The sequence below is a fragment of the Orbicella franksi genome, chromosome 14 (assembly GCF_964199315.1).
Source record: "Orbicella franksi chromosome 14, jaOrbFran1.1, whole genome shotgun sequence".
Classification (NCBI taxonomy): Eukaryota; Metazoa; Cnidaria; class Anthozoa; order Scleractinia; family Merulinidae; genus Orbicella; species Orbicella franksi.
In genome coordinates, this window is record NC_138158.1 from 17,328,539 (window position 1) to 17,344,638 (window position 16,100).

At 39.5% G+C, this 16,100-nt stretch overlaps 2 protein-coding genes across 2 annotated transcripts; one reads left to right on the forward strand and one right to left on the reverse strand.

Moving 5' to 3' along the window:
* Nucleotides 1–4,171: 4,171 nt before the first annotated feature.
* On the forward strand, nt 4,172–7,362 carry LOC145467491 (uncharacterized). Its single transcript, XM_081451046.1, has 2 exons — nt 4,172–5,214; nt 6,878–7,362. Exons 1-2 carry the CDS (start codon nt 4,624–4,626, stop codon nt 6,989–6,991), a joined length of 705 nt encoding a protein of 234 aa, XP_081307172.1. The 5' UTR covers nt 4,172–4,623; the 3' UTR covers nt 6,992–7,362.
* A 5,035-nt stretch (nt 7,363–12,397) lies between these two features.
* LOC145467360 (protein FAM151A-like) lies at nt 12,398–15,641 on the reverse strand. Its single transcript, XM_081450910.1, has 2 exons — nt 14,528–15,641; nt 12,398–13,881 (listed from the first exon to the last, which is right to left on the reverse strand). The coding sequence occupies exons 1-2, from the start codon at nt 14,556–14,558 to the stop codon at nt 12,398–12,400; spliced, it is 1,515 nt and encodes a 504-aa protein (XP_081307036.1). The 5' UTR covers nt 14,559–15,641.
* Nucleotides 15,642–16,100: the final 459 nt, after the last annotated feature.

Sequence of the window (16,100 nt, forward strand, 5' to 3'; positions counted from 1 at the left end):
AATTTAACTGTTTCTCTGTCCATAACTTTCTCTCTTTCTTAATTTAAAATGTCCTTTATAATGAAAAACATGTAGATTATATTAATTACTAAAAGAGAAGAAAAAGAAAATTAACGATAAGCACGTTACATGACGTCTCGACGACGTCATGTCATGATTGTGGAATTGAAAAGAAATTAAAATAAGTGACCTATAATGCTATATATTCAGAAATGGAATTCTGACAAAATTCATTCATTCAAAGAGGGTAAAAGCAAGTCCTTAACTGATACGAAACGTTTCGCGCGAATAGAGTCTTATGAGTGTCCAGTTCCGGACATTTCTGTCTAATTTTGAGCATCGCAAAATTTCAACACTTAAGCTTGCCCCGGCATCCCTTAGGGATATTGAAAATCTCACAAAGGTTCACCAGCGGTTTTACATTATGTCCGTCCTTGAATGTCTTTTTTTTTCCTTCTGATCCTGTACACGTTGATGGAGGTAGCGCCACGTGTAGCCGATATATTTTGCATCTCACAGTTCACACTTAAATTCCTCATTTTTTTCCCTAATCTTTCTGCTTCTAAATTTAAGGCTGCAAATCATGATTGTTTTGTTTTCTTCTAAGGTCGTGAAGTTGTCTGTGAACCATGTCGGCAGATTTCTGATCCTTGTAAGGCATATATACTGATCTGTAAAGGACTGCCCTATGGCATACGAGTCAAGTGTGGAGGTTACTGGAGACCGTTGATGTTCGAGGCGATGAGTTTCTCGGGATATTTTAGTTTCAAAAACATCCCTTAGAATTTGGTCTACAGATAGAACGCGTCGCACGATGTAATATAGTTCTTAAACACGGTGACCGTTCGCACTTGCCATCAAAAGGCCTTTTGTAGTAGATGGCGGTTGAGGAGCCGATTGTTCGTATTTTTTTCTGTAAACACAGTTTTCAAGATAGTGATCTGTTTTGATTAAGAAAGATTGAAAGATTGTAGGGAAAAAAAGAAACACTAAAAAGCAAAGAAATATCTTCATGATGCGTAAGCCAGATTTGACCAGATAACTTGGACTGTCAACTACAAAGCTAGTCAGAAATGTATAACTTAGTGGTATTGTTGTGATAGCAAAGCGGTCAACTGTAGCCACTTTCTGCCGTTATGTCTGACGTCATGTCACCAAATAGTAACCCGAAGAACCGTTAACGCTGACGATGTAATTGACTGCTGTTAACTCTGACGTCACACAAAGACAAGTCCGGCACAACTAGCCTTTATAAAAGTAGTTAACTGTGTTGATGTGACCGCGTAGTCGACTGCAGCCATGTTCCACTGTAAATTCTAAAGTCATGTTACAAAAGGCTGCGACCGTTTGTAGAAGCACTCTTTTGGACAACTCCAGGCACACATACATGTATGAACAGTAAACGTGATCCGGGCAGCCAGGGAAGGATTGATAAATGCCACGGCCATTTTATGTTTACAACAGGTGTTTTTAGTTCCCAATCTTCCCGTGAGTATAACAGGAATGTGATCCTCACCGGAACATTGGGAACTAAAACACCTGTTGTAAAGACAAAATGGCCGTGGCATTTGTCAGTCCTTCCTTGGCTCCCCGGATCACCGTTTACTGTTCATACATGTATGTGTGCCGAGAGTTGTCCAAAAGAGTGCAAACCTTTCAAGAGGACTCTACATGATTAAACCGGCTTCGAGGAAAACAATGGTCAGTAATACAAAGAACATCGAAGTATGTGATCGTCACGCTCGACACAGATGAGGAACGTATAAATGTACTTTATATACAAACCTACAGCTGGAAGGAAAAGGTGGCAGTTTTAATGCTACTTAGGTTTCAAGGATCGCTGCAAAGGACCAAAACTTTAACCTTGAAGCCAGGTTAGAGATTTACGTGAATTTATCGGAGCACTTTAAGAAGGCGAGTGTGTTGGTTACTCGCTGGAATATTTTCCAAATTTCCTGAACTTTAAGCGGTCCTTAGTTTTGAAAACCTAGTGGGCAGACAAATTTTATTATTGTTTTAAATTAAGGGACATTTATACTTTCTATTCATGTACTTCAGCGGTTTCAAGCAGGTGCCACATTTTTAAAACATGCCTTCAAAGTAGAGCTATTTTCGCGTTTGCTTCAAAACTCGATTTAACGGGTAGAAAATCTTCTTTTAACCGTTGAAGGAACAACGTTGAATTATAACTGCAGCATGGCTAAACAAACTGCTATGATATTTCTATGGTTGAAAAAAGAATTGGGACTTTTGAGCGAATACTATTTTTTTTTTGCAGCGCCGGCAATACGTGCTATTTTTTCACTTTGGGCAAACACGTAACTTGTGTCGAGCGGACCGAACTTCAATTAATCCTAGAAAACTTCAATTAGAATTTTTAATCAGATTAAACTCATTTTAGTAATTGACTAGGTAAGGGCTTCAAAATCCCAGCTTATGAGAAAAATCGAATTTTCGAAGTAAAATCAGTGGTCGGTTTTTACAGAGACAGCTTCTTAACTTCTTAGCATAATTACGTAACCTGCATACCAACGAATTTACATACCAGCACAAAACTATCTTACAATAACAACGTGAAAAATTATATTACCTATTTTTGAGAGGAAATGCTGCTGTCCGACGCGAGGTGCTCCTCAGGCAGACTGGATGGTTGGATGGCAGGTTGTTCAAGCTATGCAAAATGATCTACTAAGGGGAGTGGGGTTGGGTAATTGTGACGAGAAAAAAAATCAACCAAGCTGCTTTTAGACAAAAAAATACATACTAACATAACGAGAAAGGAAAATCATAAAGGGTTGAGAAAGAGAGATTTTTAGCGTTCAGTGTCCATAAATAAATTTAATTCATGCCTAACTCGAATCACTGACTGGAAATTTTGACCATTTACAGACTTTATGAAATGTCTGTAGATCCTGAATTTACAGACTTGGTCACTTATCCCGCTTAAAAACAAAATGCGTGTAAATTTATTTTGCAAAGATTTTGTTTAGTTTTTAGTTTTGTTAATTTAAAAATATTTGTAAAATGTTTGTAAATGGTACCGGCTAGAATAAGAGGAAAGAACTCATAATTTACCGACTTAACAAAATCTTCTAAGAATGTTTGTGAATTTACCGTTTACAAAGATTTTACGCGTTTAGCCCTATCATGTAAAATCTCTGTAACTTGACATACACGGGGCACCATAAAATCTCTGTAAATTGACATACTCGGGGCACCATAAACTCTGTGTAAATTGACATACTCGGGGCACCATAAAATCACTGTAAATTGACATACTCGGGGCACCATTAAATCGCTGTAAATTGACATACTCGAGGCACCATAAAATCTCTGTAAATTGACATATACTCGGCTATCAAAAAGAAAGCATACGTTATCCCAGGGACTATGTGAATACTCCTCGTTAAAATTCCGAAGCCAGGTATCATCAATTAAGCACAAATCTGGGCGTACCAAACTCTACCTGGTCAGGTATTCAGTTAATTGGGGCGCATCGCATGTAGATCGCCGACTGGAGATACTCCTTCCGCGAAGCGTGCTAAAACCTACTCAGGAGGTCGACAGCTATCGACCTGCAAATCAAGGTGTTCTTTCTCGAAGTAAAGCTACGGTAGTCTCCGAAGGAAAATCGGGCGAAGATAAATGATAAATATGACATCCGTGAATAGAAGCAACATACTTTTCTTGCGAACAGTTCTAATCAAACAGCCGGGCCCTAATAACACGACATAAAGTACCCTTCATAAACACGTTTGAAACAAAGAAAGGTCGAGAGACCGAGAAGAGAACGGTAAATGTACAAATGTCACGAACCGTATTAGTCGTGTAAGCCCGTTAACCCCATTTTACACTGGCCGCCGTATCGGAACCGAACCGAACCGAACTATTTCGCCCCAACTCAAAGTCGTGTCGTCCCCGAAAAAGTCGATTCGCCCCGATCGACCAAAAGTTAGTTCGCCGAAAGGTTTTTTGTACAATTTACAAAGGAATAAATGGTCGCAGTCATAAAGAATCAATTATATTGTTGCTATGAGAGTGCAACAACACTTCTACGAGCGTAATCCAGCAAATATATTTATTTTAGACGCAATGGCTCCTTAACTACGCAAACCTTTAATAAAATGGTTTAAAAGGCGTTTCATATACTCTACAGGGAAAAGCCGTGGAAGGTTTATTAAGTTGATCAAAGGTTTATTAAATCGATCAATCAACGGACTTTGTTTCTACGCCGTAATGAAACAAATATATTTTTTTCTGGTTAGCATGATTTGCACGAAGTGAAAGCCTATCTCAATTTGCTCAGTAATTTCCTAAAATTTTCATTCTCGGAACAGGGTTCATTTTCGGAACAGCGGCTAATGTAGTAGCTTTGGCCGAGGAGGTCTGGGTACTCAAGCTCGTTTTGTGGCGCTCGTGTTAACGATCTGAATATGTATTTTCCTTCGGAAGTTCAGCGTGAGCACGCATGTGATTTATGCTAACACATCTTGTGTTAGCACGTGGAGTCTCTCGAGACTCCAGTTGGAATATATATAAGGAGTGAATAGGTCGATATATTCATCAAGTGCGACACTACTCGACGGTGCTTGTAGTTTTCTTGTTTGTTTCATCGTGTTTGAGATGCCCTCGAGTCCCGAAATTTCGAAGAACCCTAAAGAGTCTGCTACAGAGGACGTTTTCGAACGTTTTAACACGTACCTTGACCACAAGATTGAAAATCTCTCGTCGGGATTAAGCTCGCAATCGTCAAGTGAAACTGGAAAATTGCAAAGAGCGTCTGAGGCCGGCAAGCTTAAGTTCCAAGGCAACAAAGACCAGTTCCTGTTTAACTCCGAACTTCAGGCGACGGTAGACGAAGCCGCTAATTTTCTTGGCTTGCGCGACGTCGACAAAGCTGCTGAAAAGGTTGAGGACTTAAGAAAAAGTTTGCGACATCGTCAGAAGATCATAAAACTGGCAGACAAGAGCGAAGCAGGTTGGCTTGCGGTGAAGGAATACGAGGCGGAGGAGTTAGCTAGTGATTCGGACGACGAGAAGAGGATCAGGAAGGCGCAGGACAGGGCTTTGAAGAAGAAGAAGCAAAATGCTTTTAAGAAATCCGAGAAGAATAAGACTCCCCTCAGCGCTCATACTTCTCGTGCTGCTGACGACCGGTCTCTTTTTCGAGGTATGCTCCTTGCCCTTTCTTTGTTTTTTCAACGTGGCAGGCAGGTGCTCTCACTCTGCCTGCCTTACAGTCTTGTGTATTTGTGTTATGCTTCAGCGTTCTGAAGAAGGAAAATGTATTTTCCTTCGGAAGTTCAGCGTGAGCACGCATGTGATTTATGCTAACAAATCTTGTGTTAGCACGTGGAGTCTCTCGAGACTCCAGTTGGAATATATATAAGGAGTGAATAGGTTGATATATTCATCAAGTGCGACACTACTCGACGCTCCTTGTAGTTTTCTTGTTTGTTTTGTTTATTTTTTCCACGTTTTTATTTTTTCTTTAGTGAAGGCTTTCTGCTGTGCGTTCTTTGTTTTTTCGTTTTTCAGGCCGTAGAATGCCTTCTCCAGCAGACATCTGCTTCAGATGCGGAAAGAGAGGTCATTGGAGTTCAAGTTGCGGGAGGCTCAGCGACGGTCCTGGATTCGGGAATTACAGAAACACAACCAGACTTGGCTCAGGCAGTACATCCGGAGAGCAATCCCACAGACCAGACGAGCGACAGTCAACTATTTGAACATGATGATGCGGTCGGATGTTTCGAAGATATCATTAAGGATTTGACTGAAGCCACTTCTTGGGGACGGACCTGTGTTGCCAAAAGGCGTTTAATGCTGAAGCAAGTTTTATCGTCTAAGGCTAATTCTTCTGTTAAAAAGTATGTCGCTCAATGCAGGCTTTTCTGTCTTTATATGAAGTCCAGAGGCCTAAGATTGGTTTTGCCTTATGATAGTTTACTTATATCTGAATACCTGTCTAATCATCACGAAACCAAAAAATCATATGCTGTTGTTTTGTCGACGTTTTGTGCGTTAAAATGGGTCCATGATCTCATTCCATACGGGATACAAGGTAATCCAGTTGATTCTGCACTATCTCGCAACATTCTGGAGGCTAGTAAACGTATATTTAGCAGACCAGTCAGAAAAAAGGAGCCTATTACTCCTGATATGATACGTCGAATTTGTATTAAGTTTGCTTATGAAGGCTGTAATCTTAGTGGTTTACGTACAGCATTAATTTTTGTTTTAGGCTTTTATGGCCTCTTCAGGGTTAATGAGCTTTTGGATATACAGGCTTCGGATATTGTAGTTTTTGATGATCATCTAGAGATTAATGTTAAGCATAGCAAAACTGATCAATATAAGCAAGGCAATATTGTGTTTATTTCTAAAAGTGGTGGTCTTGCATGTCCTCATTCATTATTAGCCCGTTATTTTTCAGCAGCAAGTATTGATCTAAGTTCATCTGCTCACATTTTTAGAACCCTTAAATTTGTCAAGAAGGGCAATTTGTATACTCTAGGCCCTAGGAGACTAAGTTATACTAGGTGTAGAGAGCTAATTAAAGAATCGCTTTCAGCTATAGGGATTAACTCCATCCCCTATAGTACTCATGCCTTAGATCAGGCGGTGCTACCTTTATAGCAGACAATCTTATGAAATCAGGTGCTTCTGGTAGGTTATTAATGCTTCACGGGCGATGGAAATCAGAGAAAGCTAAGAATATGTATGTTAAAGATTCTCTGGAAAGTAGGTTACAACTAACTAAATATTTTCCTACTTAGGCTTTTTCAGTCGTAAAGATGTAGCCAGTTTTCCCCTCCTCACATTGTTTGTACTTATTTGCCTAGCTTAGTGTGAAATGAATTAAAGCATCGTCGGGCAGGTGCTCTCACTCTGCCTGCCTTACAGTCTTGTGTATTTGTGTTATGCTTCAGCGTTCTGGAGAAGGAAAATGATTTTCCTTCGTACGAACGGAGTGAGAGAGAAGGAAATATAAGTTTCACGCACAGAATTTACACTTCTATAGAACCAAGTCAGAACTCGCTTCTTTTGTGGGTAGGACTAGCCTTAAACGGAATCTTCTTACTGCGATCTCAGATCTGTACGGCTTTTTCTGCCCAGATCTCGAGTTTCGTAGAGTGAACAGAGTGAAATCATCCGCCATTTTTGAATCTTGCCAGAATGCAGAAAAAACTTCACCTTCTCCATCTATAATTTAATGTATAAAGTATTTGACAAATTTGGTAGATCTTAACACATGCAAACTCTATCAGATCAGTTTCTATAAAAGACTTTTTTCCGTACAAGTGTGATTAATAACCTAAAAATACACGTGGCTCAACGATGCGACCCAGCCTAAATAGCACATTTTACAGTTTCATACTTTGTTATCATATAAATCTTTAGTACATGAATAGTGTTTTTTCTCTTATTATTATTGTTATCATATTATGATAATAATGAAATTCTGTTGTTTAAACGCCAACCGGGCATGTGTCCACCAATTTTAGAAAGTCGATGATAGCATGAGTTTGTTAATTAGTATTTTAGGATCTCATGATATTTTATTTTCATCAAAATTTTAGTCTATGATAGTGGAATTTGTGAAGATTTGTAAATAGGTGTTCTGAGGAGATTTTAATAAAGTTCTTGTTAGTTTTGAAATAATAATAATAATAATAATAAATATTAAATATTAAATGTTAAATAATAATAATAATAATAATATTTGTTACAGGAAGCTCACTCACCTACCTGTGATATACAGAGAGTTCATGTTCTAAATATATCAGTAATCACATAAATAAAGGAATAAAATATGTTCTAGAACTAAAATAATGCAGAAAGAAAAAGAAATTACATAACTGAGAATGATTCCAGAAATTTACATTTAAAATCAGATATGGTACACGAGTTTCTTAAATCACTATCTAAATTTTTCCAATCTTTGAAGACATGGTAACAAGTTCTTTCCTATCCCCAATTTCGTTTTACAGATGGAAGTTTAAGATCGTCTTTGTTGCGTGTACTGTAATTATGTACACTGTTGTTTCTTAGCAGTTCTCAGGATACTGTGGGAAGTTATTCCATTACCGCACTTGTAAACATAGAGGCAGCGATAAAAGAGCCTCCTTAGTCTATTAAATGGTAAAAACTATGCATGCACTACCCCGCAAGGGATGTTTCATTGTTTTCATGATATTGGGGCAAGTTTTCGTAATGGAGTGAAAATCTCAACTAGGCACAGTGACCAGGATGAAATCGCACTTGTCTTGTTTGCACTTAAAAGAGGGCAACCTCCTGAGGTATACCCAAATTTTCGAAAAAAGGTTTCCTAGAAATTTCAGTTCCATCTGCACTCTGGAAATTTCGGAATTTTCGGTTGAATGATTCGCTTTACGGAAATTCATCAATTTCCGGGTTTTCTGGAACTTTTCCCGGAAAATTTCCATACCATTTGTCCCTTTTGTTTTGTTTAGTTCAACAAAGAAATGGTACTGTTTTTCGTTTCAGAGTGATTTATTGACATAGTGAGTATGAATGTTATCAGGGTGAACGCTTGCAATTCACAAGGTAAACATGTTCAGCAAAAATAACTTCTCGAAACTAAATTTTATGTCGTGTCACGGAAAGAAAACGAAATTAAAATGTCATGCAGGTAGCAATAATTGGCGACTTAAATGTTCCTAAGTCTTACTGAAACGATGTGTTCTAGAGAAACGAAGATATCTGTTTACGTGCTTGATTTAAATGTGATTAAGATGACAACTACGGCGACATAATTTTGGTCAAACAGAACACTTGTCAGGAATAACAATCCCGCCCCTTTTCTGTGGCTGTTTACGAGAAAAGAACACGCACTTGGTGCGTTTGGACGATACAACAGATACGATATATTGTGGAACGTAACTAATTCATCATATTGTAGTTTAATTAACGTTGGTATAATATGGCTTTTTTATGAGGTTTTCTTGATATCGTAGGTGTCTACATTTTCCAGATTTAGTTGAATTTCTCGAATTTCCGCCACAATTCCAGTAGCTTTACTTCAAAGAGCGCGCTTTTAAAAATAAGAAAATTTGTATTTCGACATACCGCGGCATTTCAAGAGCTGGTCTCCATGAAAAAACCGATAGCATTTGTATTTTAGCTTCATAACTCAGTATTCAAGCCAAAGTGGAGGAATAATTGCACAACTGTCGTCACACATGAGGCGTCCTTTTTGAAAAGAAATTATAACATAACTAAAGCAAAGCGCGCGCTCTGATTGGTTAATTTAGCGTCTACTATTTTCCCATGGGTGTACGCTGCTGACGTGTATGCTAATGTTTACAAAGCAAATCTTTTGACAGACATTGTTTCCAAAGTAATGGCCGACGTTCTTTTGCCAGAAATGCGAAACTGTCTTCACAGTTGTGTGAAGATGAAACTTTATCGAGTTACTGGTATGCAGTCGGTTGTCATGAATGAATTTTCGCGCGCTTGTTTTCTCTTGTCATGTAAGACTACACGAACATTTTTTGTGATGTAGCTCAATAAAAGGACTTCTGTTGTTCCAATGTCTCAATGTTATGTTATAAAACAAATGGTAAACGCCATAGCGTGCACTATTGAGTTATGGATGCACTTGGGTGGTTTGCTAAGCACTCAAGAAGCTAGAGTCGCACTCGACTATCGCCTCGTGCGACTCTTACGCTTCTTTCGTGCTTAGCAACCTCCCGCGTGCATCCATAACTCAATAGTACACGCTATGGCGTTTACCATTTGTTAAATATACTGCGTCACTAACAACGAAACGTAAGGTGCCGCATCCATTCGAACCAAGACTGCCTGGCACAGAAATGGAAATATTATGCGTCAAATGCTTTTGCCTCTTAGCTTTATTTAGCCTCACACACAATACTTTGAATTTCTGAAAATTTGGTGGGGCTGTGCGGCCCGCTTCCCAAAGCACTTACCCTATTTAAGACCAAAGTCTGTGATTTTTCTAACCTATTTATGGCCTGAGCCTTAAATTAATACCCTGTTTCAGACCTGCCGTAGTTCTCTAGTTCAGAATGATGTTAAAGGTATTGTGAATGGCTTTAGTTGCTGGTCTTACCGATAATGATGAAAAAAGTAGCTTCTCCTAAAAAACATACCTAATTCAAGACTAGCTTGCTTGCAAAAACCATACCAAGTTTGAGACCAAAATGACCAAGATCGATACTCTACTGACTAAAATGTCTTAAAAAAACATGTCCCTCTGACGCTGGCCATACCTATATAGTAGATATAAGGGAGCATCCCTCCTCCCTTAGGGTAGAGTCAGAGTGAAGTATCACAAGTAAATACATTTCGAAGCGCGTTGACTGTAATAACTGATACATGTGTAGTCAACTTAAATTAATTAGCCCTTTCTGTTTTACAATAGGATCTGTACTAAACCTCACCTGGACGAAAAAGCTCAGGCTCTAGCAAATGGGCAGATCAGTGCGGTGCAAGGCGGCGCATTAAAAGCACATATACCCCTCACCCCGGGAATTCTCATGCACAAGATATCAAAACCCCAGCCTTTCTCAGACTTTGAATGAATATCTTTCCGGAAACGAAACACTATTCTTTCTGAGAAATAGCTCCTTGTTGAGTTTACCATTTGAGATTTTGGTTGAATGCAAAGCATCGTTTGACCCAGACCTCTCACGGCTGGAAATGTTTGAGGCACTGCCCAAGCTCCGGACTCCACGCGGCTTCTGTATTCTGTACTTTCGTTGTACCTGTACGAAGCATAATTTCCTCTGAAATGTTGTATTTCTGTTAAAATGCAAGTATGATATTGTCAAAGAAAGTGGCAGAAAGAATTGAATTTTATTGCCCTTCTCAAATCTCAAATCTGGAGTGGAGTAAGGCATCGATCAGCTTGCCTTGAACACGAAGAAATTGATTAGGAATTATTTAGCAGTAAAGACGGACTCCAGAAATGCTTAAAGAGGTAAGGAAATCTTATTTTTAACCATTAAGTTACAAACAGAACACTTCACATTTAAAAAAGAGAAAAAGTGTGGGGTGGAAGAAGGGAGGGGTTAGCACCAATAAACTACTCTTTATGCAAAAGAAATCAGAGTTCATCGCCGACACCGATGAAGTATATTTAATTGGACTTGATCAGAGTTAACCATTTGTGCTCGTTAATTCTTTTGTCTCAAGACTGAAAGCATCCGATTATTGAAACAGTCAGAAGCCAGAAATGCAACAACCATGCCTTGTAAAGGCTGATTTATAATAACATTATTTAAGCGATCCTACTGTCAGCCACTTAACAATGTCAAGGTATGTATGTAAGGTAGATTACATACCGCTCCATCGAATGACGAACACTGAATACTTTAATCGCATCGCATCTACACTTATAGCACGTTCTTTACTTCTGTTTTAGGCCGTTATCTAACGTAGGTTACCAGTTTGTCTTTCCTCTTTTCCGATCACAAACATTGGACGCCCTCAATTTAATTTTTTTTCGCGGAATAGGCTATTTTACAGTTCTGTAAAATGTAAAAACCTTGGCATGAGGGCCAGATTTTGGTTCACCTTAGTTAGTATGTTATGAGATCAAAAACTAGTTAGCACGATACTGAGTATCGAGGTTTGTATAATAACAAAGTCAAATCTAGCCTCACTTCTGTTCAACGGCCTGAACACTACGCAAGGAATTGTATAATAAGCTCTTTCCGAAAATTTCGGTTCAACGGTCACATTACTAAAATTTTATTAGTTTTTGGCTTCTCTGTAAACTTTCCGAGGTGAAGACAATTTGAAAGTGTATTCGGTTCAGTTTCAAATTTGCAACACTGTCACGAAGGAATTTCCGCAGCTGGCAGGCGCTTGAGAAGAGCAAGTTCTCAAGTTGGATCTGCACGAATCAAAGAAACCTACAAACGTTGCTCTTACTTAAACCCACACCTGAAACACGCTTAAACAACAACAACAACAACAACAACAACAACAACACAACCTCGAACTGCCGAATGTGTAAAATTTCAGAGTAGAAACTCTGACGAATATCTTCTGGTACAATAGGCCTATTTTCATACTTTAACATTTTGGTTAACTTGGCTCCGAGCCTTAGAGGAATAATTATGAAAAAAGCTAGTACCTCGCTGGAAACCTGGACTGTTTCTTTCGTATCTAAACGCGGCATTATCATCTTATTAGCTGCATTGTGTCCCGTTGTCCAATGTTTAATAATTCAATGTTGGTCTCGGTGGCAACATCTACCACACTAGTAAGTGGCTGAGACTCCGCCTGGTCAACTCCTAAAAGCTAACAAAAAGATCTCAGAATATTTAGAGAAAGCGCAGATTAACTACGCAAAACACGTTAGTTCACATCTGCAACAACATGCAAAATAACGCTGACAAAATAACTACAATATTTGAAACCAGCACTGACCACGTCCAGGGTTCCCTCCTGCAGTCTCTGGCATTGCAAGCGCAGTGCTAACATCCTGCACTAGAATCGCATCTGACTGTGCCCCTACCCTGATTAGGGCGTACCCTCCTACTGGCTCGCTCTCTGTTGTCAAGGAAACGGAAACTTTATCTTCCTCGTTGTCTTGCGCAGTAATGTCACAACTGAAAGACCTCTGCCTGCCGTCGGACGAACTCTCTACGATCACGAATTTGAAGACACCGGTTTCGCTCTGAATGGATCCCTGCTTGACATCCCCATTGGTTAAAGAGAACTGGACGTCGCCGCTGCTATGAAGCACCAGTGTGACAAGAGGATTTGAATCTATTGCCGTGCCTGTTGCGTCTTTCACATGCAATGTGATGCTGACACTTCTTTTGCCGTCTTCTCCACCAGTCTTGATGAAGGAAACTTGGCCAACAATTTGTGAAAATTCACGAGCTGACACCTTGTACAGGACTTTTTCAGATACAACTTGACCACCATCTCCCGAAAACATCACACTGTTATGACCAGTTAGCACATCTTTGCAATCCTTGTTAGCGGTGGCTTTCCAGGGGAAACTTTCACTATCACCTTTGCTTCTGTCAGAACTTGCTGCCAGCGCGTCTTTAAACGCTTTCTCCTGATCCGGTGGAAGGTCATAGTAGATTCTCCTCTTGTCAGAAACATTATACCGTAGTGCAACCAGGTCTCGGACATCTGGATTATCCGTAGTGGAAGACCAGATGGTTATGGTGAATGTCTCTGATAGGTCGAGCAACCAGTGAAACTGTTCCCAAGACCTTTGAACAAGATTAGCACGGACAGGAAAGGTGATAGGCTGAGCGATCTGAGAGACAAGTTGCCCCATAGGAAGCACTTGAGACCAGTTGTAGAAGTTTTCTGGGGCTGTCATATTTTTCCCAGTTGTCCAACTAATTGAAAGAGTTCCATTAGGGAAGTACCTTTTGCAGAGAGACAAGAATCTAGCGTGGTCGACCGGAACGCACACCTTATCGTAGCAGGGACCGGGCAAGATGTCTGCATTGAGCCAAATCGGGGTTTTGACCTCTTGCCCGAACGTGATGTTCTGAACCATCTTCAGGGAAGGTTCCACCACCTCGATGGTCTTGAAGTCCAACTTGATTCCTTTTGTCGAATTCGTTGTTTGTGTCAAGAAGCCGTGTAATGTTAAGTTGCTGTCCACGTCTGGGGGATGTGCCATTACAGGAGTTCCATTCACAATGTTGTTCCGCATCAAGACATCTGCCTCTAGCATCATAATGTCTCCTAACAAGCCCTGTTCCAATTTCTCCGGTGAATTAACTGCGTGCAACCAAGTGATGTCAAGAGCGTCTCGCACTCCAAAGAAGGCCAGAATGTCATCTCGTGCGTCTTGGTGATGAATGGGTTTGCAAAGTTTACTTTCTTGACCTATAGCTGATGGATTTAGCAATCCTGAAGAAGACGACATGGGAAATACGTGAGTGAAAAGTGGGTCAACTAAAGGACTTTCTTATTTACGCTAAGGCGGCGTAGTTCACGCTGGCGACGTAACGACATGAACATAACAACATAATAGCAACATAACAGCATGATAAGGAGAAAACCTGATCTTTTCCTTATGCTTGTATGTCGATGTTCACAATGCGACACAAGCTACTATTTATATAGCGTTATGTCGTTTTTGTCGTTACGTTATGTCGCAAGTGTGAACTAGGCCTCACTTAATCATAACAATATTTCTATGAATATTATATGACGCTCGGATTCCACAAAGATGAATATTTAATCAATACTGCTCAAAAGCATCATAATATGAATTACATGGCGTGTTTAGCGAATTCAGTTAAGAGCAAATACTCATGCTGTATTTAGAAAACTTACACATCGACAATAACTGAACTGCCATTCAATTAACAGCGAAAAGAGGTTGAAAACCTCACAACTTGCAATTACTGAGCTTACGTGCGCGTGCGAATAGACCGAGCAAAGTCATCTAGCTTAAATCGACTTCGCAAATAACGAACCACGTAGATACCCAAGATGATAGCTGTCCCAGAATCTCGATAGCTTTGGATAAAAGAGAAGTTTCTAAACTTACCAAGAGCTATTCCAATCAGCACGTATCTCATTTTGCGAGAAATATACGATGCTGTTTCGAGATGTCGTGACCACCTTGTGGCTCTCCACCACGTTATTCAATCATTTACCATATCTGACGTTTCCTAGGAAACTGTCTTTTTCTAATGGACCAGAGAAGAGGCCTGGAGAAAAATATCTCGGTGAAGACAACCTTTCTTTGGGGAAATCAGCCCTCTAAATATCCCTTTCTTAAATGACGATACCATTCGTTTCTTCAGACGCGGCAGAGTCTTAGCAGATGAAGATAGACGCACCACAGTAAACTCAATCGCAAGAAGAGATAAAACGAAGGAGGTAGAGGTGATAGTCCAGTTTTCGATCACAATGATAGAGGGAAACATATTTTTCTACTTCTTTTGAGGAAGGGTTTGTATAATTTGTGTAATTCAAATTGGGTTTCTGATAAGCCAGCTTTTTTAGACATCGAAATGTCGGAGGGGGACTACTAAAAAAAGTTATCTATAGGGAAGCCCCGCCCCGAGGTCAAAACCCATACCCATTTATATTTCGACAGAAATGGTAGCCCTGTCACATACTTTCAATAGAAAATGGCATTCCTTTCACATAACTACAGTGCGCTTTTACCGATCCATAAAATTCCAATATTTAATTAACCGTCCGAACAAGAGATTCATCCGATGTTCATCTTTTATACACACAGACGATTGATCCATTTAAGGTAGCTCAAAACAGGTTCTAACACTTAGATTTTGATAGGTCGTTATAACCACTCTTTATCACTAGATGCTACAATCATGGTATCAAAAAACTGCCCAATCATTGGTGAACACGTTGTTATCATTTTCGTGCCTCAATAGGCTACCATAGCAACGGTATGACCTTCTAAAAACACCCTTAATTACTCATCATGCTTATTAAATGTTGATAGTATAAAAAAGTTTCACCGTGCCGTTTTTGAATTATAAGCCCCTAGAGCTGTATATGTATGTAATCAAGGGTGTTTTTAGAAGATCATACTGTTGCTATGGTAACATATTGCGTCACGAAAATAATAACAACGTGTTCACCAATGATTGGGCAGTTTTTTGATACCATGATTGTAGCATCAAGTGATAAAGAGTGGTTATAACGACCCATCAACCTTTCTACAACGGTTACTTTCCTCTGTACCCAAGGTGGCCGTTGTCGAGAGGTTCGCGTGTACAATCCCTTATCGGCTGATAGCAAAATAGTGTTCTCAGACAAACTCCCAATCACTGTGGAATTAAATATGATTATTTTTCTGATATCGCTTTCGTAAGAAAGGCGTAAACTGCCTCAAATGTTATTTACTTTCCTAATTGTAAGGCTTGAAGAAACTGACCTTCAGTCGAACAAAGTGAAACTTTGTGGTTGACCTTGCGAAAATGTGTACTAGTTTTCAGAAAAAAAAACCCCGTATGTTTAGCTAAGTTAATTGCAAATAAATACATAGTTCGGGGAGCTTTTCAGTTACCATATAAACTTTCACATTCCATGATTACTTCTTTGTATTACCTTATAACTGAGGAGAGGAAAACCAGCATTCTGTG

What these genes read in the sequence shown, in the direction of transcription:
- LOC145467360 (XM_081450910.1), bottom strand. Translation starts at nt 14,558, where the DNA reads ATGAGATACGTGCTGATTGGAATAGCTCTTG. An exon ending in GCTGATTGGAATAGCTCTTG is followed by an intron (nt 13,882 to 14,527) that starts GTAAGTTTAGAA and finishes CGTCTTCTTCAG; the next exon opens with GATTGCTAAATCCATCAGCT.
- LOC145467491 (XM_081451046.1), top strand. Translation starts at nt 4,624, where the DNA reads ATGCCCTCGAGTCCCGAAATTTCGAAGAACCCTAAAGAGTCTGCTACA. An exon ending in TTTTTCAACGTGGCAGGCAG is followed by an intron (nt 5,215 to 6,877) that starts GTGCTCTCACTC and finishes ATCGTCGGGCAG; the next exon opens with GTGCTCTCACTCTGCCTGCC.